The sequence below is a fragment of the Heptranchias perlo genome, chromosome 22 (assembly GCF_035084215.1).
Source record: "Heptranchias perlo isolate sHepPer1 chromosome 22, sHepPer1.hap1, whole genome shotgun sequence".
Lineage (NCBI taxonomy): Eukaryota > Metazoa > Chordata > Chondrichthyes > Hexanchiformes > Hexanchidae > Heptranchias > Heptranchias perlo.
Window position 1 is genome coordinate 16,264,929 of NC_090346.1, and position 25,384 is coordinate 16,290,312.

The 25,384-nt window shown below is 48.0% G+C and overlaps 2 protein-coding genes across 3 annotated transcripts in view; one reads left to right on the top strand and one right to left on the bottom strand.

Moving 5' to 3' along the window:
* palb2 (partner and localizer of BRCA2) overlaps positions 1-1,436 on the bottom strand; it is a 20,614-nt gene extending 19,178 nt beyond the window's left edge. Inside the window, exons 1-3 of the mRNA XM_068003752.1 lie at positions 1,372-1,436; positions 1,226-1,285; positions 215-263 (exon numbers count right to left, since the gene is read on the bottom strand). Of these exons, the coding sequence (XP_067859853.1) occupies positions 215-263; positions 1,226-1,285; positions 1,372-1,419 (157 nt within the window). The 5' untranslated portion in view covers positions 1,420-1,436. The remainder of the gene's footprint in view (positions 1-214; positions 264-1,225; positions 1,286-1,371) is intronic.
* A 397-nt stretch (positions 1,437-1,833) lies between these two features.
* Positions 1,834-15,798, top strand: dctn5 (dynactin 5). 2 transcript variants are annotated; one of them, XM_068003030.1, is made up of 7 exons: positions 1,834-1,937; positions 3,181-3,249; positions 4,493-4,611; positions 8,674-8,785; positions 10,325-10,427; positions 11,934-12,066; positions 13,908-15,798. In XM_068003030.1, exons 1-6 carry the CDS (start codon positions 1,890-1,892, stop codon positions 12,029-12,031), a joined length of 549 nt encoding a protein of 182 aa, XP_067859131.1. In that variant the 5' UTR covers positions 1,834-1,889; the 3' UTR covers positions 12,032-12,066; positions 13,908-15,798. The 2 variants fall into 2 exon arrangements, with proteins under 2 accessions (XP_067859131.1, XP_067859130.1); XM_068003029.1 differs by having other exon boundaries at positions 11,934-12,060.
* Positions 15,799-25,384: the final 9,586 nt, after the last annotated feature.

Genomic DNA, 25,384 nt, shown 5'->3' on the forward strand with positions numbered 1-25,384 from the left:
ACAATAATGGAGTTAGAATGGTTACAGCATGGAAGGAAGCCATTCGGCCCGTCAAGCCCATGGCAGCTCTCTACAAGAGTAATCCAGCTAGTCCCACTCCCCCGCCCTTTTCCCGTAGCCCTACAATTATCCAATTCCAGTTGTTGATTAATCATTGTAAACAATTTTACAACACCAAGTTATAGTCCAGCAATTTTATTTGAAATTCACAAGCTTTCGGAGGCTTCCTCCTTCCTCAGGTGAACGTTGTTGGAAATGAAATCCTCGAAATGAAATCATATTTATCAATCACAGAACAATGCTTGGTGATTACAGACAGTTTTTTCAACTGCCCGTTGCCAAGGCAATCAGTGTGCAGACAGACAGGTGTTACCTGCAAGGTCTCCGAATATACAAATCACCAAAAAAAAAGAGATAGAAAGGTAGAAACATAGAAAAGACAGCAACTGACCCGTTATATTAAAAACAGATAACATTTGTTCGCTGGTGGGGTAACGTGTAGCGTGACATGAACCCAAGATCCCGGTTGAGGCCGTCCTCATGGGTGCGGAACTTGGCTATCAATTTCTGTTCGAAATTGATAGCCAAGTTCCGCAACCATGAGGACGGCCTCAACCGGGATCTTGGGTTCATGTCACGCTACACGTTACCCCACCAGCGAACAAATGTTATCTGTTTTTAATATAACGGGTCAGTTGCTGTCTTTTCTATGTTTCTACCTCTCTATCTCTGTTTTTTTTGTTTTTTTTTGGTGATTTGTATATTCGGAGACCTTGCAGGTAACACCTGTCTGTCTGCACACTGATTGCCTTGGCAACGGGCAGTTGAAAAAACTGTCTGTAATCACCAAGCATTGTTCTGTGATTTATAAATGCGATTTCATTTCGAGGATTTCATTTCCAACAACGTTCACCTGAGGAAGGAGGAAGCCTCCGAAAGCTTGTGAATTTCAAATAAAATTGCTGGACTATAACTTGGTGTTGTAAAATTGTTTACAATTGTCAACCCCAGTCCATCACCGGCATCTCCACATCTTGATTAATCATGGCAATCAATCTCTATCAACTAGTCTCCAACAGACCCAGAGGTGAGGAAAATCCCCAGTGGTGGAGTTTTGGGAACTACAGGTCTAAAGTCACCCGTTCCTCCCGAGCCTGTTACACTCACCACGTCATGTCTCGAAGTACTCCTATACAAGTGTTATGTTGTGCAACGGGACATTTACCTGTAATTTATACACTGTCTTTGCATATTCTTTCTTCAGCAGGGCCAACCTTTCTTTGAGCTGTAGATGAAATAAATAATTAATTGAGCCCACACTGTTTTGCCGTGAATGAGATAGGAGAGCTGGCAGTGTCGGTTCCGCTTTACCTGCTCCCTCGCTTCCCAGCTCAGGGGCTTTTTCACACTGTTCTCCATTTTGAGCTTGAGGCTGGTGGGTGCCATTAGTGCGGGTTCATGTGAAGAAGCAGACCAGCCGCCATTGCTCACACGGTGCGAGGCCGCCCGCATGAAGCGGACTCCAATCTCCCGCCAATTCTAACCAATCCGCGCTCACTCTCACCGCTCGCCCCGCCCCCTCCGTCACCCAACCGGAGGGGGCGGCAACGGTAGTACGCGCCGCGATTGGTCACTTCAAACGTCAATCATTAAAGGTCCCCCCCCACTATATTTTAAATTGCACATTAATTTTAATACTTTAAATAAAATATTAGACTATTTATTGAGAATTACATTTTACGAAGAAAAGCGAAAGGAAACACGGTGGACATTTTATTTTTATTCCGGCCTTTCAGCTCGACGCCGGTGAATTTGTTCCGGAAATGCCCTTTGTTTCCGGGTGAGAGTTCACGAGGGGCGCGGTCGCCCCGACAACGGAGTGAGGCGCGATGGAGCTGTGCGAGATCTTCTACAACAAGGCGGAATATATTGAGACGGTGAGGGGGCGGCGGCGGGGGGGCTTACCGGTGGTTTTATCCCGCCTTGAGTAACGGGGGAGGGGGAATCGGCAGCAGAATACACAGCGCGGTGATGCCAGAGAAATCGGGTGTGGCCCTGTGTTGGGGCCTAGGGCCTAATTCTGAGCCTGGGGTTTAATTTGGGATTCTGAGGGAGCCCTGGGTCACTTGTTGCCCACGGGTCTGTGTGGCTGCAGTGGCCCCCCTACCAAACCCGACAAGGAGCTGTGTTAATAGGTTTCATTCAGAGGTTCAGTGATCGCACTCTCGCTTCTGAATCAGAAGGTCGTGGGTTTAAGGCCCTCTCCGGAGACTCGAGCCCACAATCCGGGCCGACACTCCCGGTGCAGAGCTGAGGGAGCGCCGCACTGTCGGAGGTGCCGGCTTTCGGATGAGACCTTAAACCCGAGGCCCTGTCTGCCCCCTCAGGTGGACATAAAAGATTCCACGGCACCGTTCGAAGAGCAGGGGAGTTCTCTCCGGTGTCCCGGGGCCAACATTTATCTCTCAACCAACTAAAACAGATGATCTGGCCATTATCACGTGGCTATTTGTGGGATCTTGCTGTGTGCAAATTGGCTGCCTGATTTCCTCCATTACAACAGTGACCACACTTCAAAAGTACTTAATTGGCTGTAAAGTGCTTGGGGACATCCTGAGATTGTGAAAGGTGCTATTGAAATGCAAGTCTTTCTTTACTGGGTGCCATGGTGGGAAGGGGTTGGGTAGGGTAACTTGTGCTTTATGATCTAAGGACTATCCTCTGCCATCCTGCAGTTGCACTTTCAGGTCAAATGTCGCCCAGCCTGATGCAGGGTAAAGCTCCCTCATACTGCCCCCAATCTCAGAAGAGCACCCTGCTATTACACCAGTGTGACGTGTTTCCCCCCCCCCCCCGAGTGATATTGCTAATTAATGCTGTGGGCCCATATCCACTGGGAACTGGATTTTGACCTCCCAGACTCATTTCACAAAGGGCCCTCGCAGCCAGCAGATGGAGGAGATTTCACCCAATCTGCCTGAGCTGGATTTGAACCCAGGTGAAAGGCCAGTGCGTGACCCATATCCCCACCCAGCTCCCAGGGTACAATACGATGTGATGTATAAGAGTTTCCTACAGTAACACAACGACGCTGTGAGGTAAAGCTGTTTTATACTGACTTTTAATTCCTCCCATTTTCTTCTGTCTATCCCTGTGAGGTAATCTGGTTTCTGTTTGCAGGCATCTGGTAACAAGGTGAGCAGGCAGTCGGTGCTATGCGGAAGCCAGAACATAGTTCTCAATGGGAAGGTAAGTGGAACAGATGCGGACACGTCCAGATACCCCGGGAAACGCTGCGTTTGGGCCTCATCTAAAACTCTGCTGCCTGTATCCTAACTTGCACCAAGTCCCGTTTACCCATCACCCCTGTGCTTGCTGATCTACACTGGCTTCTGGACCGGCAATGCCTCAATTTTAAAATTCTCATCCTTATTTTCAAATCCCTCCATGGCCTCGTCCCCTCCCTATCTCTGTAACCTCCTCCAGCCCTACAACCCTCTGAGATTTCTGCGCTCCTCCAATTCTGGCCTCTTGCGCATCCCCGATTTTCATCGCCCCACCATTGCACGTGTGCCTTCAACTGCCGAGGCTCTAAGCTCTGGAATTCCCTCCCGAAGCCCCCCTCTCCTCCTTTAAGATGCTCCTTAAAACCTACCTCTTTGACTAAGCTTTTGGTCACCTGTCCTAATATCTTCTTATGTGGCTCAGTGTCAAATTTTGTCTGATTACGTTCCTGTGAAGCACCTTGGGAAGTTTTATTATGTTAAAGGCACTGTATAACTGCCAGTTGTGTCTCCTTTTATATCTGTTGGATAAAGAAGCCATAAGCAATGCGCTATAGTGAGTGTTTCAGGGCTGTAGTAAGGGGCCCGTTATTAGCGATGGTGTTGTCAGGTAGAAGCTGCCACCTTCATCTGCTGCCAGTCTTTATTCCTCCCCTCCTCTGGAAGGTGCCGCCTGATACTGGGGTATAGTTCTATAGGCATTACCTCTCACAAGGAGCCATTCTTTACTCATGACCCCAGATGCTGAGCATTGCCTGGCATGGAGAGCAATGCAGCAGAACCTGCTCTCCCTCCTCACCACCCTGCCCCCTCCCCCATCCACAGATGCAGGCAGCCTCCTAGCAGTATTCATTGGAGAGCAGTTCAAGGATCCTGGCTGCATTTTATTTCCCCCTTCCAGACCCAGGAGTGTTGAAATCAATTCTGAGATCAGCAAACAACACAGATCTGGGACCTGCTGGTCTGTGTGGTTCAGCATTGTACCTGGCAATACACTTACTGACTGAGATACCCCAGGAGCTCCCTGGAGTAGTTTGAACTGATATCTAAGTGTCTCTGGTTCTGAGAGTGTTTCATTCAAAGCCATCGATCACTTGACACTAAATGGATTGACAAAACTGCAGCTTTGACGAGAAGCTTAACACTTTACCCTACGTGGCAACTTCATGCAGGAGAATCTATTCTGATGATTTTATTTTTAAAATCAGACCATTGTTATGAACGACTGTATCATCCGCGGAGACCTGGCGAATGTGAGGGTCGGGCGCCATTGTGTCATCAAGAGCCGAAGTGTCATACGTCCGCCTTTCAAGAAATTCAGCAAAGGGTGAGGATCTTGCATTGTACAAACCCAGAGATTGTAGTAACATGGCAGTAGGAAGGCAGAGATCAAGAGCTCACACTGACGGTGGCTGAGAAGGGTTTGTATATTATACAGATCCAGACATTCCACTAACAGGCACTAGGCAGGTTTATATATTATACAGACTCAGTTTACACTAATATGAACATGGGAAGGTTTATATATTAGTATAACCTCAGGGTTTGTATAATAACAGGCGCTAGGAAGGTTTATATATAAACCCTGACTTGTGTGGTACTAGTTGTGAATGTGGGCTCTGCCACAAGGTGGCAGCAGAGTTCAGTGGCAATTAAAGAAAAGTCTTTCCTACAGCTGGTGTGCAGTTAATTTTTGTAACAGTCATAACATTTCTATATAATTTACCGAACAAATTGAAGGAAGTGGGGGAGGACAGTGCTTTCAAGTAATATAGTTAGCCACCCCCTTCCCCTTTCAGTTATCTCTCATAAAGCTTTAAAATCTCTGCCTAGGTTTTGGGGAGCTTTTTAAAGAAGGGAGAGGCAGAGGGTTAAAGGAGGAGATTACACTGTGGGACAGGCAGTTGAAGGCTGTGCTACTAACGGTGGGGTGGATTGTGGTGTATGATGCACAGACTTTGGGAGGGAAATAGGGTGGGGTGAGGCCATGGAGGGATTTAAAGATGGCAAGAGAATTTTAAACTGGAGGCATTGGAGATGGGACCAGCGAGGACTGGGTTGAAGGGTGAGAGGCTCTTCCCTAGAGTGTCCCGCACTGTGGCCCTGGGCCCTTCACCTGGTGTTCAGTCCTGTGGGCCTCCCTCTCAATTTAAAAGACCTACAAAATTGGATTGGTGCTTCCCAGGGAATTGCCAGCTGGCACTAAGTCATGTTGGATCACAGAAAATAAATGATCACTTGACTGCATGAGTCATGAGCAACTAAGATGTTTGTAAGTTCTCACCTGAGCCTGAGGGGAATTTCACCTTTATTGATGTGCATGCACTCAGTATTATGCGTGTATTTTTTTTATTCGTTCATGGGATGTGGGCGTCGCTGGCATTTATTGCCCATCCTTAATTGCCCTTGAGAAGATGGTGGTGAGCTGCCTTCATGAACCGCTGCAGTCAGTGTGGTGAAGTTTCTCCCACAGTGCTGTTAGGAAGGGAGTTCCAGGATTTTGACCCAGCGATGATGAAGGAACGGCGATATATTTCCAAGTCGGGATGGTGTGTGACTTGGAGGGGAATGTGCAGGTGGTGTTGTTCCCATGTACCTGCTGCCCTTGTCCTTCTAGGTGGTAGAGGTCGCGGGTTTGGGAGTTGCTGTCAAAGAAGCCTTGGCGAGTTTCTGCAGTGCATCCTGTGGGTGGTACACACTGCAGCCACTGTGCACCGATGGTGAAGGGAGTGAATGTTTAGGGTGGTGGATGGGGTGCCAATCAAGCGGGCTGCTTTGTCCCGGATGGTGTCGAGCTTCTTGAGTGTTGTTGGAGCTACACTCATCCAGGCAAGTGGACAGTATTCCATCACACTCCTGACTTGTGCCTTGTAGATGGTGGATGGCTTTGGGGAGTCAGGAGGTGAGTCACTCGCCGCAGAATACCCAGCCTCTGACCTGCTCTTGTAGCCACAGTATTTATGTGGCTGGTCCAGTTAAGTTTCTGGTCAATGGTGACCCCCAGAATGTTGATGGTGGGGGATTCGGCAATGGTAATGCCGTTGAATGTTAAGGAGAGGTGGTTAGACTCTCTCTCTTGTTGGAGATGGTCATTGTCTAGCGTGAATGTTACTTGCCACTTATGAGCCCAAGCCAGGATGTTGTCCAGGTCTTGCTGCATGCGGGCTCGGACTGCTTCATTATTTGAGGGGTTGCGAATGGAACTGAACACTGCAATCATCAGCGAACATCCCCATTTCTGACCTTATGATGGAGGGAGGGTCATTGATGAAGCAGCTGAAGATGGTTGGGCCTAGGCCACTGCCTTGAGGAACTCCTGCAGCAGTGTCCTGGGGCTGAGATGATTGGCCACCAACAACTACTACCATCTTCCTTTGTGCTAGATATGACTCCAGCCACTGGAGAGTTTTCCCCCTGATTCCCATTGACTTCAATTTTACTGGGGCTCCATGGTGCCACACTCGGTCAAATGCTGCCTTGATGTCAAGGGCAGTCACTCTCCCCTCATCTCTGGAATTCAGCTCTTTTGTCCATATTTGGACCAAGGCTGTAATGAGGTCTGGAGTCGAATGGTCCTGGCAGAACCCAAACTGAGCATCGGTGAGCAGGTTATTGGTGAGTAAGTGCCGCTTGATAGCACTGTCGACGACACCTTCCATCACTTTGCTGATGATTGAGAGTAGGCTGATGGGGCGGTAATTGGCCGGATTGGATTTGTCCTGCTTTTTGTGGACAGGACATAACTGGGCAATTTTCCACGTTGTCTGGTAGATGCTAGTGTTGTAGCTGTACTGGAACAGCTTGGCTAGAGGCGCAGCTAGTTCTGGAGCACAAGTCTTCAGCACTACAGCCGAGATGTTGTCGGGGCCCATAGCCTTTGCTGTATCCAGTGCACTCAGCCGTTTCTTGATATCACGTGGAGTGAATCGAATTTGCTGAAGACTGGCTTGTGTGATGGTGGGGATATCCGGAGGCGGCCGAGATAGATCATCCACTCGGCACTTCTGGCTGAAGATGGTTGCAAACGCTTCAGCCTTGTCTTTTGCACTCACATGCTGGACTCTAAACATCCCCGTCCTCAATGATGGCACAGAGCCTCCTCCTCCCGTTAGTTGTTTAATTGTCCACCACCATTCACGACTGGATGTGGCAGGACTGCAGAGCTTTGATCTGATCCGTTGGTTATGGAATCGCCTAGCTCTGTCTATAGCATGTTGCTTCCGCTGTTTAGCACGCATATAGTCCTGAGTTGTAGCTTCACCAGGTTGGCACCTCATTTTTAGCTACGCCTGGTGCTGCTCCTGGCATGCTCTTCTACACTCCTCATTGAACCAGGGTTGATCCCCTGGCTTGTTGGTAATGGTAGAGTGAGGAATATGCCGGGCCATGAGGTTACAGATTGTGCTGGAATACAATTCTGCTGCTGCTGATGGCCCACAATGCCTCATGGACTTGAATATTAATCCCTCTAGTATGATTAAAATCTATCTATACCGATATATATGTATATGTTAAATTCAATGCAAACTACTTGTCAAGTTTTTGCACTCTGAATTTCTGTTCCCCTGCATCCTCCTCCATGAGGACCTGTGGCCATGGATTATTTCTGTGTGAGTCTGGACTGCGAGTGTTGCCAGACTGTCTGAGGGGGCAGGTCACTGCTGAGCCTGATACTGTCCCAACGAACAACCCCCACCCCCAACCCTTTGGCTAACGGTCAAATGCAGGAACCTTTGCAGATAGTTCCTTTCTCCCTCATTAGGAGTGCGGAACCTATTGTCACCCCAATTTCTGGCCTGGCTGAGGTTCACTAACTGCGCACACACCAATCTGCCTGCACCTTCTGCTGGAGTTTGGGTGAGAGTCAGCTTGTCCGACTATTGCATTCAACACCTCTGGATAGTGGGACTTCTTGGAGTGGGATCTCCAGGCAGTGGATCAAGGGCCCAGAGCTGTCTTTCGGCGGTCTGCCTTCTAATTCACTTGTGAACGGGCAGTTGTGTCACATTGATTATTACATCCCCTTCTCCCCCCACCCCCCCCCCCCCCCCCAAAAAAAAAGAGTTCATCTTCCTGGCGGAGATGAGGAGTTGCACAGTTCTGATCTCCTGAGCAAGAATGACTGAGTGGGAGAAGGTGCGATGAGCCTTCATTTCAGCAGTGTGAGGATTTGGGGTGCAGAAGAGCCTGTCGGATTGCAGTAGTTTGCTGTCGTTAGTGGGAGAGATGGAAAGCAGGCAATCACCTGTCGCAAGAGTCTGTGCCATTGCTACTGTCTGACCGTTGGGTCAGGGGTGCACGGGAGAGGGTCTGGGCTAAATCATCGTCTTTTTCTTTCTGTTCATTGAAGTGTCAGTCATTGAGTCGAACCTTTTCCTTTACAATTCAGGGTTGCCTTCTTCCCACTGCACATTGGTGACCATGTGTTCATTGAGGAAGACTGCGTGGTAAATGCTGCACAGATTGGATCCTACGTTCACATAGGAAAGAACTGTGTTATTGTAAGTACCGTGTCTGTTAGTCACCTTGTTTTGTGCTATTTTTATGCAGTTGTTAATTTAAAAAAAAAGACCTTGCATTTATATAGCATCTTTCACAACCTCAGGACATCCCAAAGTCAATGAAGTATTTTTTTGAAACGTAGTCACTGTTGTAATGTAGGAAACCCAGCTGCCAATTTACGCACAGCAAGATCCCACAAACAGCAATGTGACAATGACCAGATAATCAGTTTTTAGTGATGTTGGTTGAGGGATAAATATTGGCCAGGACTCTGGGGAAAACTCCCCTGCTCTTCAAATAGTGCCATGGAATCTTTATGTCCACCTGAGAGGGCAGATGGAGCCTTGGTTTAATGTCTCATCTGAAAGACGGCACCTCCAACAGTGCAGCACTCCCTCAATACTGCACTGGATGTGTCAGTCTAGATTTTGTGCTCGAATCTCGAGTGGGGCTTGAACACACAACTTTCTGACTGAGGTGAGAGTTCTACCCACTGAGCCACGGCTGACACCTAACTAGTGTCTACGGTTTGATTGCTCAAAACCAGGGGCAGCCCTGCACTGGATTTCCAATGGAGTAATTAGAACCATGTTAGAATGTGATTATAAGTGGCTGCTAATCATGGCCACACTTAACTATGGATAAAATAGTCTTTTCCTTTGCAGTTCTGCTATCGGGCTGAAAGTGGTTTGTTTGCTGTCCTGTCACTAGGTAACGTTCTCGGGCTTGATTAGAGATGGGAAAGGCAGCTCAATTACAGACAGAATAGATTTAATCGGACTGCCTGGTGTAGTCGGTTACAATAGTGCTTCAAATAGGGAAATGTATCTGTGTGTCTGGTGCTCATGCACTCTTTTTCTCTCTCTCTCCCTCTTCTCTCCCTCACTCCCTCCTCCCAGTGGAACAGTGTCGTGGGAGCTTTACTCTGCAGATGACCTGGGATTCTTTCATGCTGCTACTGGGTGGCCAAATGGCAAAGTATCCATTCCCCAATGGTATTCCTCACTTCAAGCCCACAAATTCACACAGAGCAGGTCAGGACCCCGATTAGTCCCTCGTTTCTTTTCCCTTTGGGTGAGCCCACCTGTACAAAACTAGATTTCTGTGTGTGTTTTATTTGGGCAGCTTTTGAGAAGGTGTTTAAGTGGCTTGCTGGCATCTTGTGATTATCTCAAAGGGTGTTGGTAGAGTACTTCATTGGCTGTAAAGTGCATTGGGACTTCCGGAGGTCATGAAAGGTGCTATATAAATGCAAATCTATCTTCTTGAACCTGGGATTAAGGATCTATTTGCGTATTAGGACTCCTCAATCCTGCCATACAGCAGCTGGTTCTGTACTCCTGAGCAGAGAGTTTGCCTCAATTGTCCTGTTAATGTTTTTCAGAATCCTTGCTGGTGCTTTTCTTTTGTACAGCTGTATATGTGGTTTTTCCTCTAGGGTGCTTCTCTATTTATCTCCGTATCCAGTTATATGTTGCAGTTTGTAGTGTTTTCTTGGAGGACGGGAGTTCCCTCTAATGCCGCTTATCTCTCCACAGGGTCGGAGATGTGTTTTGAAAGATTGCTGCAAAATTCTGGATGACACTGTCCTTCCTCCAGAAACTGTGGTCCCACCTTTCACCGTCTTCTCAGGCTGCCCAGGTGAGGACCTCGAAACACAAGCATCACGTGTGCGATTGCTAGGACTTGGCCCGATCATTTGAGAGTTCACCAGACTCTGGAGTGGTCACCAAATCATGAAGGAGGGGGAGGGGAGGCAGCCATGTTTTCCGCAGGTTTTTTGATGTAATGGGCTGGGTAAAGTTATGTGATAGAATCATAGAAAGGTTACAGCACAGAAGGAGGCCATTCGGCCCCTCGAGCCTGCTCCGCTATTTAATGAGATCATGGCTGATCTGATTTTTACCTCAACTCCACTTTCCCGCCTTTTCCCCATATCCTTTGACTCCCTTGCTGATCAAAAATTTGTCTAACTCAGCCTTGAATGTATTCAATGACTCAGCCTCCACAGCTTTTTGGGGTAAAGAATTCCAAAGATTCACCACCCTCTGGGAGAAGAAATTCCTCCTTTTTCAGTTTAAGCGGGCGACCCCTTATTCTGAGACTATGCCCCCTAGTTTTAGATTCCCTCATGAGGGGTAACATCCTCTCAGCCCATCGAGTCCGCGCTGGCTCTATGCAACAGCAATCCAGCTAGTCCCACTCCCCCGCCCTTTCCTCGTAGCCCTGCATATTTTTTTCCTTTCAAGTATTTATCCAGTTCCGTTTTGAAAGCCATGATTGAATCTGCCTCCACCACCCCCTCGGGCAGTGCATTCCAGATCCTAACCACTCACTGTGTTTTTAAAAAAAAAGTCTTTCCTCATGTCACCTTTTTTCTTTTGCCAATCACCTTAAATCTATGTCCTCTGGATCTTGACCCTTCCACCAATGGGAACAGTTTCTCTATCTATTTTGTCTAGACCCTTCATGATTTTGAACACCTCTATCAAATCTCCTCACAACCGTCTCTGTTCCAAGGAGAACCACCCCAGCTTCTCCAGTCTAACCATGTAACTAAAGTCCCTGATCTCTGGAATCATTCTAGTAAATCTCTTCTAAGGCCTTGACATCCTTCCTAACGTGGGGTGCCAGAACTGGACCCAATACTCCAGTTGTGGCCGAACCAGTGTTTTATAAAGGTTCATCAAGACTTCCATACTTTTGTACTCTCTGCCTCTATTTATAAAGCCCAGGATCCCGTATGCTTTTTAAACCGTTTTCACAACCTGCCTTGCTACCTTCAATGATTTCTGCACATATACCCCCAGATTTCTCTGTTCCTGTACCCCTTTGAGTTGTGCTGATTGTTTATTACCAACACTGCATTATTGCTGCACAGCTTTGTATTTGTGTGGCATTAGTTGGGGAAGAGGATACAGAGAGGAAACTAAGCGTGGTTTCAGACAAATACTCTCCGCACTCCAACAGGCTCAGTGCTGTGCACGATCATTTACTTTTGAATGATTTGCCTCCTCAGTCATGGATCTAAATGGTGTGTGTTGCGCAGAGTCCTCTTCCTCTCCTTGCGTACAAGAGGATTGCAGTCCATTGTGGGCTGAGGAGAGAGGGTCTTGCTTTAAATGGGTTTGTCGTGTTTTCTGACAGGCCTTTTCGCTGGCGAACTCCCAGAGTGCACACAGGAGCTCATGATGGATGTGACAAAGAGCTACTACCAGAAGTTCCTGCCCCTGTCTCAGATATGAGACGTGCCTTTTCTCCAGAACACTACGAGGTACAGGTACTGCTTGGGGAGGGGAGGGGACCTGTATTAGTAAAACTCTAGCTCTATATGGAAGCTTGCAAACACCTGGGTGCATAATGAGTGCAAGACCAGAGTTTAGTATTTAAGCTGCTGCTGTTATATAGCGACATCTCAAGTCCTGGCCAGAATGGAGATGATTGACGGGGGAATTAACCAATCACTCCTGGAGACCGCACTGCTGTAAGTGACTGGGATTGATTTTATGCACATAATTTATATTATGTAACTATCCTCCACTCACTGCATTTTGCTGGAGAAATAATCCTGCTTTTATCGGGAGACTTTGCTGTAGTTTGAGTAAATTAAAACCACAAGTCCCGCCCTGCCTCCAACTCACTGGCTGATATTCACTCTGGCTGAGATCTCTCTCCAGCCCCCTCGGGCCTCAGTCTCCAGGGGACATTTGAGGTTTGGGGCCTTCAGATCCCAGCTTTGTCTGTGCTGGCTGAATCCAGCAGCTTTCATTGATTCCCTTAGAGTCCAAAAATCTATCCATCTCAGCCTTGAATAAACTCAACTGAGCATCCACAGCCCTATGGGGTAGAGAATTCCAAAAATTTATACCCCTGAGTGAAGAAATTTCTCCTCATCTCAGTCTTAAATGGCCAACCCCTTATCCTGAGACTATGAGCCCCAGTTCTAGACTCTCCAGCCAGGGGAAACAGCCTCTCAGCATCTACCCTGTCAAGCCCTCTCAAAATCTTTCAATGAGATCACCTCTCATTCTTCTAAACTCCAGAGAGTATAGGCCCATTCTACTCAATCTCTCCTCATAGGACAATCCTCTCATCCCAGGAATCAATCTAGTTAGTCGGTAGCACTCTTCCCCCGCTGGCTCAGAAGGGTTCGAATTGCACTAGGACTTGAGCACATAATCACGGCTGGCATTCTGGTGCAGTACTGAGGGAATGCTGCCCTGTCAGAGGCGCCGTCTTGCAGATGAGACGTTAAACCGAGGCCTTGTCTTTCTGTTCAACCCATATTAAAGGTCCCAGATCCCATGGCACTATTTGTAGAAGTGTCCCGACCAACATTCTTCCCTCAAACAGAACCTCCAAAGAAGATACATTAACTGATCATTCATCTCAATAATATATGTGGGATCTTGCTTTGTGCAAAATTATTGCAGCATTTATCTACGTAACATTGACTCTGGTGCATAGTAATTCACTATCTGTGAGGCGCGCTGGGAAGTTTCTAATAAAATGCTGTATTAAACACACTGAACTAGTGCTCTAATACCCACCCGCACACACCTACACACACCGTTCCCACCCTTTAATCCCCCATCCCACACACACCGTTCCCACCCTTTAATCCCCCATCCCACACACACACCGTTCCCACCCTTTAATCCCCCATCCCACACACATTAATTTGCTGATTTTGATGAAACAACTGTTTACTCGCTATTAAAGTTGTTTTTTTCCTTTTTCCAGCATCTAATCAGGGCTGTTATTTGCCTTGCTGGGGGCCTGTGCAAAGGTTCGGTTTGGGGCCCCTACGTTATTCTGGACAATGATACTAAATACTGGTTAGTCTGGCTTCAAACCCGCACACCTACGATCCTGTTTGTAATGGGCAATATAAAGATAGTTGACCAAATGGTTAGGGATCAGGTATTACCAGCGCGTAGGTCACCTCTCACTGGACTCACAGGGGGTCCCGTGTGATTGCACGATCCTAACACTGCCCCTGCACCTCAGTGTCTGTTACTCTACATATAAACTGTCTGAACTCCTCGATTGGATCCCAGCCTCGAACCCACTCCTGGGCTTCCGTTATTCTATATTTAATCTTTTTTTTTCTTGTTGCAGAATCCACTTCAATTGGGTACCGAAAGCGAACGACTGGACGTTCAGAAGGCCTGGACTCCACCTGGGCCCTCTGACGTAGGAGAGCCCGGGTCTTCTAAATGATGGCCGTGTTCGCCCTTGGTCTGGTGAAGACTTGCTGCTCCTCCACACTAAGGAATTGATTCTCTGTGTCCGGAGAGTCCTCACTTCACCAATTTAAAATCGTAAACTGGTTCTGAACAGTGGCCGAGAGAGCCCAGAGCCTGGGAACATATCGTGTTTATTCTAGAAATGATGTCCGTGGTGCAATGTTAAGTCACCGAGCTTCCTGCAAACTTTAACCAGGTTTAGGGAACTAATCCGCTACTAAATTGGGGCAGAATGTAAAGATTGTATGTTTTCTCTTGTAAGCATCCACCCGTACTGTACTTAATGTTTGTGTAAAATACTCTTCAGACTGACTGCCACCTGCTATTTGCACAGTTCGTCGCCGTTTGATCTCCTTCACTAACCAGCATTAGTTGGGATCCCCACTGATGCAATGCAGGATACAGCTCTCTAGGGGGCAGGATTCTGGGAGGGCATCAGTCAGGAGCAACATGTGTAGCATTGTTTCAGCGCTCTGGCTGTTCCCTGGATGTCGGTTTGAACTGGTGTGGGAAGGGAGGAGGGTTGATAGTGAGGGGGGCAACCCTTCCATCACACCAGTATCCAGGAAGAATGCAGTGCAGTTTATGGGACAACACTATTTGATTAACCAACTCCTAAGGCATATTGCCTGAAGAGATGGTGTGATTGAAAGGGAAATGGCTTCGGGCACCAAGTCAGAATTTTTAGTTTGTTTTTCTCATTTGACAAACAAAAGAACATTGCAGTTTTTGAAGTCACTGCAGGATGTACGCCAAGTAACAAATGGAACCCAGCCCATAGATACATGCAGTTAAGGTCTTGCATAGTTATGTAGACTTGAATGTCCTTAGAATGATGAGTCCAAACCTGGGGCTTGAGACGAGCAAGTAGGGTGTGAGTTGGACATTGGTTTTGGGAATGAGGAGCAGGGAAGCACTGGGAGCTCTCTGGTCATTGGTTGCTCTTGGGCTCTCTGTGGCTGATGGGAATTTGGGAGGGCCTTGGGGGTCTGTGCAGGTAGGGGAGCTCGCTCCTGTTGGTGCTTTCCCACTCCCAGGGGCATCTTTTACACCACTCGCTCGGACTGGCCAGTGTCCTGCAGGTTCACATTCCCTGTGGAAGCAACAGGCTGTGCCGCAACTCTGGATGGAGAGATTGTCTCACTGCTGGGAACAGGAGTTGTGTGAACCTTTGGGTGGCAGGACTGCATTGTACATGTGACCTTGAAACTGTCCATCAAATCTTTTTTACCCCTCTTTCCCTCCCCCTTTGGGGAGGCCCTTGCTTCCTGCCACTACTTCTCATTAATAACTCATTTACCATCTGGAACTAAGCATGTGGGTAATGGGAGGCGAGAGCCTACAATGCAACACCGGGTGACTCATCTCAGTGGTATAACAGTACCCAAAACACCACATTCAATTGCCACCGGTATTGCTTCATGTCTGTGTATATTGTACAATTCCACATTGCCCAGTTCCGGCTACGATGCATATTCTCTGAGCTCAGTTCGAATTCACTGCTGTTGTCACCTGCATGCATTGCTTACTCTGCCCTTCTCTCTCTTTGGAAGGCCAACCAGATTCTGTACCGTATTTTCCTGTGACAGGCCCCAGCAGTGTTTCCAAACTGGTTCCCTCTGCATTGCACCCCAGCTGCGACACTCTGGGGAATCGGAGGGCACCAGAGCACTGCTGGGACCCGTTGTGTTAGTCACATCTATTAAAGCAGAATTAGAAGAGTTTTCATGTATAAATATAATAAATGTTTATGGTTACTTCTATTTTTGTGTGTTGTAAATTCTCTCTTGAAATATAAAGTAAATGTAAAATGGTATCAACCACTGGGGAGTTTATAGAGCAGAGAGAGAGAGGAGGTTATGCACACTGCAGTATCTAGACTGAAAAGTGGGTGCACACACCAGCAAATCTTAGAATCACAGAACTTTACAGCACAGGAGGCCATTCAGCCCGTCATGTCTGTACCAGCTCTCTGAAAGAGATATCCACTTAGTCCTATTACCCTGCCCATTCTCATTACCCTTTTACATTTTTCTTCAAATATTTTTGCGCTTTCCTTTTAAGCCCCAAGACATTCAAAATGTGGTTGGGTGTTAGGCTGGGAGAGCTAGTGTGCTAGAAGGACGAGGTTTGAATGGCTTGTTTCCATCCTTGACTCTTGTCCTGACAGCTTCTACTCTGACCAGCCTCAGATGAGTGGAATAAAAACAGAAAATACTGGAAAAGCTCAGCAAGTGAGGCAGCATCTGTGGAGAAAGAAAGAGTTAATTTTTCACGTCGAAGACCTTTCGTCAGAACTGGAAGATGTTAAAGTTGTTTCTTTCTCCACAGATGCTGCCTGATTTGCTGAGCATCTCCAGCATTTTCTGTTTTTATTTCAGATTTCCAGCATCCGCAGTATTTTGCCTCAGATGAGTGGCGCTGACTGCCGCTGGATTCTCCCACACCAGCTGTTCTTATGGGCTCCTTAAGGGAGATTTTTCAACTTGTGCCAGATTGTTGGCGGTTTTGTACCGAGGGCTTCGTCAGTCTGGCCCCCAGAGATGAAGCCCAGTGTCTGGCCACTGACCCAGCCCACCTCCTCTGCCCTCTCTGTGGGTCAGCTGGAGTAATGGGGCCTCTCTCTGCGTCAGCTGGCAGCCCACAGCTTAATTGCATTGCACCCACCCAAAGAATGGAGGGGAGTGAGGGGAGCCGATCTTGTGTAATTAATAATACACCAATTTATGTAGTTCCTTTAACGCAGCAAAACGTCCTAAGGTGCATCACAGGAGCAATTATAAAACAAACATTGATTATTGATCCAAAGAAACGCCTGATCAAAGAGGTAGGTTTTAAGGAGAGTCTTATGATTGAGGTTTGAGGAGAGAATTCCAGAGCTTGGGGCCTAGGCAGCTGAAGCCATGGCCTTGGTGGGGTGAAGGAATTGGGGGATATGCAAGAAGCCAGAGTTCGAAGAATGCAGAGTTCTCGGAGGGTTGTAAGGTTGGATAATAAAACTTATCACACCTGAAGTGCCTCGCGTATAATAAATTGCTTTACTTTTGAGTGCAATCACTAGGTAACGACAGCTTTTAGATCTATTTTCTTTCTTGCTGGTGTTGGCCAGGTCACCTCTGCTTTTCTTCAAGTAGTGCCTTGGGAACATTAGCACTCACCCAGAACAAGGCCTCAGTTTAACGTCTCATCTGTAAGACTGCACCTCTGACAGTGCAGCACTCCCTCAGTCCTACACTGGGAGTGTCAGCCTGGATTATGTGCTCAAGTCTCTGAAGTGGGACTTGAACCCACGACCTTCTGACTCAGGCAAGAATGCTACCACTGATCCACGACTGACACTGCAAAGCTGTGGTTGTCATGTTGGTTGCTGGGTAACTATGTTTGCCTTTTCTAAAATACCCATTAGGGTACGCTGGGTCACTCGGGTATGCTGGGTCACCCCAGTGTCATCAACCCAAGTAAAAGTACTCTAACAAAAATTCCCCCTTTTTAGAGGGGAACAACTAATAAACACCCAAAATCATACAAAAGACAAAGGAAACTTATTAAATTAAATAATACTTAAAGTATCGACCATAGCCTCCAGTCCCTGCAGTGCCCACCAGTAGCGGAAAGCCTCGAGTGTACCAGCGGACACCACGTGCGTGCTCCTTCTCCAGGGCCATCTGGATGCAGACAAGACTGCGGAAGAGAGGCAGGTAGCCAGAGTGACTGTCCCCATGGGCCAAGTCCAGCCTGGACCTGTGGGTGGCCAGGCCCAGGAGCAGATAACGGTGTATGTGATTCTGCCCTTTACAGTGTTTTACTGGCATGAGTCAATCCCACCAACTTGCTGGTGCTACAGACTGTTAACTATAACTATCCTCGATCTCAGTGAGGCCACTTCAATGGCTGTCACTGCTCCTGGGCTTGAAAGGGGTTTTTAAAAAAAATTAACCAGCTTTCCTACTCCTACTCTCCATCCACTGACTCCTGCTGACAGCATACGTGGTGGAGACCAGGCTCAGTTGTGATGGCTCCCAGGGTCGAATACCCTGCTGCCACTTGATGTCAGAGCTCCGAGTTAAGAATAGGGGAGAGGGCTGGTGGAACCCATACCCCAGCACAAAGTAATCAATCTGCCCGAGGGCTGTGATTCTCGTAAAGCACCAAGAATCTTAGTGTGTTGTAATTCCCAGATGTCTCCATTCTGGTAAGAGGGTTGACACAGGCTTGTGGGATTGTCCGATTGTGCAATTGGACAAAAACTACATATTATCATTGATTCTCAACAGAAGGAGCTGCCACCTATCTGCTGGGAGCCTGTGTTCCGCGCACTGCCTGACCCCCAGCCTCCTTTCATACACATTCAGTTTGATTGGGTTGCATCATCCTTTATCAGCCTGAAACTCCAGTGAATTGCTGATTCATTTCTTTTGCTCCGGTAATATTCAAACAGTTTGCTGATTGACTGAGGAGGGAGGTTACTGGCACAGATGAACCAATCTCTCCATGGGGCTCTAAATCAAACAGGACGCTGTTATAAAGCTGCTGTATCTCCTTGTGCGTTAGCCTGCACTGGGCATATCTGGAGAGGGTTGTGTGGTATGTTGGATCAGGGGCTGGGTGGCACAGTCGAATCGGTTAGCGTAACAACCAAATCAGTGCTCATGAGAGGTATTGATCAGCAAAGGGAACCGAAGAGCTTTATAAATCACTGGTTAGGCCTCAGCTGGAGTATTGTGTCTAATTCTGGGCATCACATTTTAGGAAGGATGTCAAGGCCTTGGAGAGGGTGCAGAGGAGGTTTACTAGAATGGTACCAGGGATGAGAAACTCCAGTTATGAGGAGAGACTGGAGAATCTGGGGTTGGTCTCCTTAGAGCAGAGAAGGTTGAGAGGAGATTTGATGGAGGTATTCAAAATTATGAAGGGTCCAGACAGAGTAGATAGAGAGAAACTCTTCCCATTGGCGGAAGGGTCAAGAACCAGAGGACATAGATTTAAGGTGATTGGCAAAAGAACCAAAGGTGACATGAGGAAAAACTTTTTTACACAGCGAGTGGTTAGGATCTGGACTGCACTGCCCGAGGGGGTGGTGGAGGCAGATTCAATCATGGCCTTCAAAAAGGAACTGGATAAGTACTTGAAGGGAAAAAATTTGCAGGGCTACGGGGATAGAGCAGGGGAGTGGGACTAGCTGGATTGCTGTTGTAGAGAGCCAGCATAGGCTCGATGGCTGAATGGCCTCTTTCTGTGCTGTAACCTTTCTATGAAAAACCCACTTCACAGAAATGTCGGAAGTTGATGAAAATCTGAAGTAACACAGGTGTCACAGTGAGACCTCCAGGCCCTAATCTACAGGCTCAAACTCCCACTGCCTCCCAGTCTGACAGCAGCAGACGGAGCTTCAATTCCATGGAATTAGAGATAAGTGATGGGGCTGAGCCGATAGGGTTTACACTGACCTGTACTTGCACTAAGTGCCTGTTTATAAGATAGGATGTTTCCTGAAGGTCATTGTGTGCTGAACCGAGAACTCTGGGGAAGGTGAAACTGCACAGCTCTGACTCACTTCAGCCTTGTGCTTCCCGTCTCGGTGTGAGGAAGTCATTCCGTGCCTCACGCCATATTGGTTAAGGCACCTGCCTGAAACAGGTGTTAGGCCCCCGATTTGCACAGGCAACGGGCCGAGTGCCTATTCCAGGCCCACTCCGTGTGTGTGTGTGTGTGTGTGTGTGTGTGTAAATTGGGCGACAGACCCGGCTACGACAGATGGTAAATCTGATGCTGAGTGTGGGGATTGTGTGTTGGTGAGTGTGAGGATTGTGTGTTGGTGAGTTGGTGAGTGTGAGGATTGTGTGTTGGTGAGTGTGGGGATTGTGTGTTGGTGAGTGTGAGGATTGTGTGTTGGTGAGTGTGGGGCTTGTGTGTTGGTGAGTGTGGGGATTGTGAGTTGGTGAGTGTGAGGATTGTGTGTAGGTGAGTGTGGGGGTTGTGTGTTGGTGAGTGTGGGGGTTGTGTGTTGGTGAGTGAGGGGATTGTGTGTTGGTGAGTGTGGGGATTGTGTGTTGGTGAGTGTGGGGGTTGTGTGTTGGTGAGTGTGGGGATTGTGTGTTGGTGAGTGTGGGGGTTGTGTGTTGGTGAGTGAGGGGTTTGTGTGTTGGTGAGTGTGGGGATTGTGTGTTGGTGAGTGTGGGGGTTGTGTGTTGGTGAGTGTGGGGATTGTGTGTTGGTGAGTGTGAGAATTGTGTGTTGGTGAGTGTGGGGGTTGTGTGTTGGTGAGTGTGGGGGTTGTGTGTTGGTGAGTGTGGGGGTTGTGTGTTGGTGAGTGTGGGGCTTGTGTGTTGGTGAGTGTGGGGATTGTGAGTTGGTGAGTGTGAGGATTGTGTGTTGGTGAGTGTGGGGGTTGTGTGTTGGTGAGTGTGGGGGTTGTGTGTTGGTGAGTGTGGGGATTGTGTGTTGTTGAGTGTGAGGATTGTGTGTTGGTGAGTGTGAGGATTGTGTGTTGGTGAGTGTGGGGATTGTGTGTTGGTGAGTGTGAGGATTGTGTGTTGGTGAGTGTGGGGCTTGTGTGTTGGTGAGTGTGGGGATTGTGAGTTGGTGAGTGTGAGGATTGTGTGTAGGTGAGTGTGGGGGTTGTGTGTTGGTGAGTGTGGGGGTTGTGTGTTGGTGAATGTGGGGGTTGTGTGTTGGTGAATGTGGGGGTTGTGTGTTGGTGAGTGTGGGGGTTGTGTGTTGGTGAGTGAGGGGATTGTGTGTTGGTGAGTGTGGGGATTGTGTGTTGGTGAGTGTGGGGATTGTGTGTTGGTGAGTGTGGGGGTTGTGTGTTGGTGAATGTGGGGATTGTGTGTTGGTGAGTGTGAGAATTGTGTGTTGGTGAGTGTGGGGATTGTGTGTTGGTGAGTGTGGAGGTTGTGTGTTGGTGAGTGTGGGGATTGTGTGTTGGTGAGTGTGGGGGTTGTGTGTTGGTGAGTGTGGGGGTTGTGTGTTGGTGAGTGTGGGGGTTGTGTGTTGGTGAGTGAGGGGATTGTGTGTTGGTGAGTGTGGGGGTTGTGTGTTTGTGAGTGTGGGGGTTGTGTGTTGGTGAGTGTGGGGATTGTGTGTTGGTGAGTGTGGGGGTTGTGTGTTTGTGAGTGTGAGGATTGTGTGTTGGTGAGTGAGGGGATTGTGTGTTGGTGAGTGTGGGGGTTGTGTGTTTGTGAGTGTGGGGGTTGTGTGTTGGTGAGTGTGGGGGTTGTGTGTTGGTGAGTGAGGGGATTGTGTGTTGGTGAGTGTGGGGGTTGTGTGTTGGTGAGTGAGGGGATTGTGTGTTGGTGAGTGTGGGGGTTGTGTGTTGGTGAGTGTGGGGGTTGTGTGTTGGTGAGTGTGGGGGTTGTGTGTTGGTGAGTGTGGGGATTGTGTGTTGGTGAGTGTGGGGGTTGTGTGTTTGTGAGTGTGGGGGTTGTGTGTTGGTGAGTGAGGGGATTGTGTGTTTGTGAGTGTGGGGGTTGTGTGTTGGTGAGTGTGGGGGTTGTGTGAGTTCCTCACACAGAGAAGGGAAGCACAAGGCTGAGGTGAGTCAGAGCTGTGCAGTTCCATGCGAGTGGTGAGGAATGAGGAAGAGGAGGGCGATAACTGAAACCCTGCGAGGGGAATCTGTTGAGACCAGGATTTTAAAAAGGTCAGATGTCCGAAATCACTCTTGAAGCTGTGATAAAATCGGTGCTTTGTAAGAATTAATAAGGCGTCTCTTTTGTGATTGGAGGTAAAGGGGACAGTGATCAGCTCTAGGGGGGACCATAAGAGATAGGAGCCCCTCGAGCCTGCTCCGCCATTTAATGAGATCATGGCTGATCTGATTTTTACCTCAGCTCCACTTTCCCGCCCTTTCCCCATATCCTTTGACTCCCTTGCTGATCAAAAATTTGTCTAACTCAGCCTCCACAGCTTTTTGGGGTAAAGAATTCCAAAGATTCACCACCCTCTGGGAGAAGAAATTCCTCCTCATTTCCGTCTTAAACGGGCGACCCCTTATTCTGAGACTATGGCCCCTAGTTTTAGATTTCCCCATGAGGGGTAACATCCTCTCAGCATCTACCCTATCGAGTCCCCTCAGAATCTTGTATGTTTCAATAAGATCTCCTCTCATTCTTCTAAACTCCATTGAGTATAGACCCAACCTGTTCAATCTTTCCTCATAAGACAACCCTTCATTACCGGAATCAACCTAGTGAACCTTCTCTGAACTGCCTCCAATGCTAGTATGTCCTTCCTTAAATAAGGGCACCAGAACTGTACGCAGTACTCCAGGTGTGGTCTCACAAGCACCCTGTACAGTTGTAGCATGACATCCCTGCTTTTATACTCCATCCCCCTAGAAATAAAGGCCAATATTCTGTTTGCCTTCCGGATTAACTGCTGCACCTGTATGATGATCTTTTGTGTTTCATGTACGAGGACACCCAGATCCCTCTGTACCACAGCATTTTGTAGTATTTCTCCATTCAAATAATATTTTGCTTTTTTATTTTTCCTCCCAAAGTGGATGACTTCACATTTTCCCACATTATATTCCATCTGCTAAAATTTTGCCCATTCACTTAATCTGTCAATATCCCTTTACAGACACTGTGTCCTCATCGCAACTTGCTTTTCCACCTATCTTTGTATCATCAGCAAATTTGGCCACAAGACACACTGTTCCTTCATCCAAGTCATTGATATATATTGTAAATAGTTAAGGCCCCAGCACTGATACCTGCGACACCCCACTAGTTACAGATTGCCATCCTGAAAATGACCCTTTAATCCCGACTCTTTGTTTTCTGTTAGTTAGCCAATCCTCTATCTATGCCAGTATATTACCCCCAACACCATGAGCTCTTATCTTGTACAGTAATCTTTTATGTGGCACCTTATCGAATGCCTTTTGGAAATCCAAATATACTGCATCCATTGGTTCCCCTTTATCCACCCTGCCCATTACTTCCTCAAAGAACTCTAATAAATTTGTCAGATGTGATTTCTCCTTCATAAAACCATGTTGACTCTCCTTGATTGTATTATGAGTCTCCAAATGTCCTGCTACTACTTCCTTAATAATGGATTCTAGCATTTTCCCAATGACAGATGTTAGGCTAACTGGTCTATAGTTGCCTGCTTTCTGTCTCACTCCCTTCTTGAATAGGGGTGTTACGTTTGCGGTTTTCCAATCCGCTGGGACCTTTCCAGAATCTAGTGAATTCTGGAAGATTACAACCAATGCATCCACTATCTCTGTAGCCACTTTCTTTAAGACCCTCGGATGCAAGCCATCAGGTCCAGGGGACTTGTCAGCCTTTAGACCCATTAGTTTACCTAGTACTTTTTCTCTAGTGATCGTGATTGTTTTTAATTCCTCCCTCCCCTTTGCCCCTTGATTTTCTACTATTATTGGTATGTTATTAGTGTCTTCTACTGTGAAGACAGATACAAAATATCTGTTCAATTCCTCTGCCATTTCCTTGTTTTCCATTATTATTTCCCCAGTCTCATCCTCTAAGAGACTAATGTTTACTTTAGCTACCCTCTTCCTTTTTATATACTTGTAGAAGCTTTTACTATCAGTTTTTATATTTCTTGTTAGTTTATTCTCAATTTATTTTCTCCCTCTTTATTATTCTTTTAGTCATCCTTTGCTGGCTTTTAAAGTTTTCCCAATCTTCGGGCTTACCAGTAATCTTTGCCACGTTGTTTGCTTTTTCTTTTAACCTGATACCATCCTTTACTTCCTTCATTAGCCATGGTTGGTTCACCCTTTTTGTGAAGTCTTTCCTCCTCACAGGATATATTTTTGTTGCGAGTCATAAAATATCTTTTAAATATTTGCCACTGCTTATCCACCATCATACCATCTAATCTGTTTACCCAGTCCACTTTAGCCAATTCCACCCTCATTCATTTATAATTGCCCTTATTTAAGTTTAATACAGTAGTTTCAGACCCAAGATCCTCGCTCTCAAACTGGATGTGAAATTCTATCATGTTATGATCACTGCTTCCCAAGGGATCCTTTACTTTGAGATCATTAATTAATCCTGTTTCGTTACCCATTACCAGATCCAAAATGGCCTGTTCCCTGGTTGGTTCCCCGACGTATTGGTCTAAGAAACAGTCCCTAATACACTCAATGAACTCCTCCTCAGAGCTATTTTTGCCAATTTGATGTGTCCAATATATGTGAAAGTTAAAATCGCCCATGATTATTGCATTACCTTTTTTACAAGCCCCCCTTATTTCCTGATTTATATTTTGCCCTACAGTGTAGCTACAGTTAGGGGGCCTATATACTACTACTACCAGTGATTTCTTTCCCTTGCTATTTCTTACCTCCACCCAAATTGTTTCGACATCTTGATCTTCTGAGCCAAGATCATTTCTCACTATTATACCAAGGGAGGAGGGACGGTGACACCTGTACCTGGGGGAAGGGAGACAGTGACACCTGTACCCGGGGGTGGGGAGACAGTGACACCTGTACCCGGGGGAGGAGAGACGTGTGACACCTGTACCCCGGGGGAGGAGAGACGGTGACACCTGTACCCGGGGGAGGGGAGACGGTGACACCTGTACCCGGGGGAGGAGAGACGTGTGACACCTGTACCCCGGGGGAGGAGAGACGGTGACACCTGTACCCAGGGGGGAGGGGAGACGGTGACACCTGTACCCCGGGGGAGGAGAGACAGTGACACCTGTACCCGGGGGAGGGGAGACGTGTGACAACTGTACCCGGGGGAGGGGAGACGGTGACACCTGTACCCCGGGGGAGGGGAGACGGTGACACCTGTACCCGGGGGAGGGGAGACGGTGACACCTGTACCCGGGGGGGAGACGAGACAGTGACACCTGTACCCCGGGGGAGGAGAGACGGTGACACCTGTACCCGGGGGAGGGGAGACGTGTGACACCTGTACCCGGGGGAGGGGAGACGGTGACACCTGTACCCCGGGGGAGGGGAGACGGTGACACCTGTACCCGGGGGAGGAGAGACGTGTGACACCTGTACCCCGGGGGAGGGGAGATGGTGACACCTGTACCCCGGGGGAGGGGAGACGGTGACACCTGTACCCCGGGGGAGGAGAGACGTGTGACACCTGTACCCCGGGGAGGGGAGACGGTGACACCTGTACCCGGGGGAGGAGAGACGGGTGACACCTGTACCCGGGGGGGGAGGGGAGACGGGTGACACCTGTACCCGGGGGGGAGGGGAGACGGGTGACACCTGTACAACGGGGGAGGGGAGACGGGAGACACCTGTACCCCGGGGTGGGAGGGGAGACGGGTGACACCTGTACCCCGGGGGAGGAGAGACGGGTGACACCTGTACCCGGGGGAGGAGAGACGTGTGAC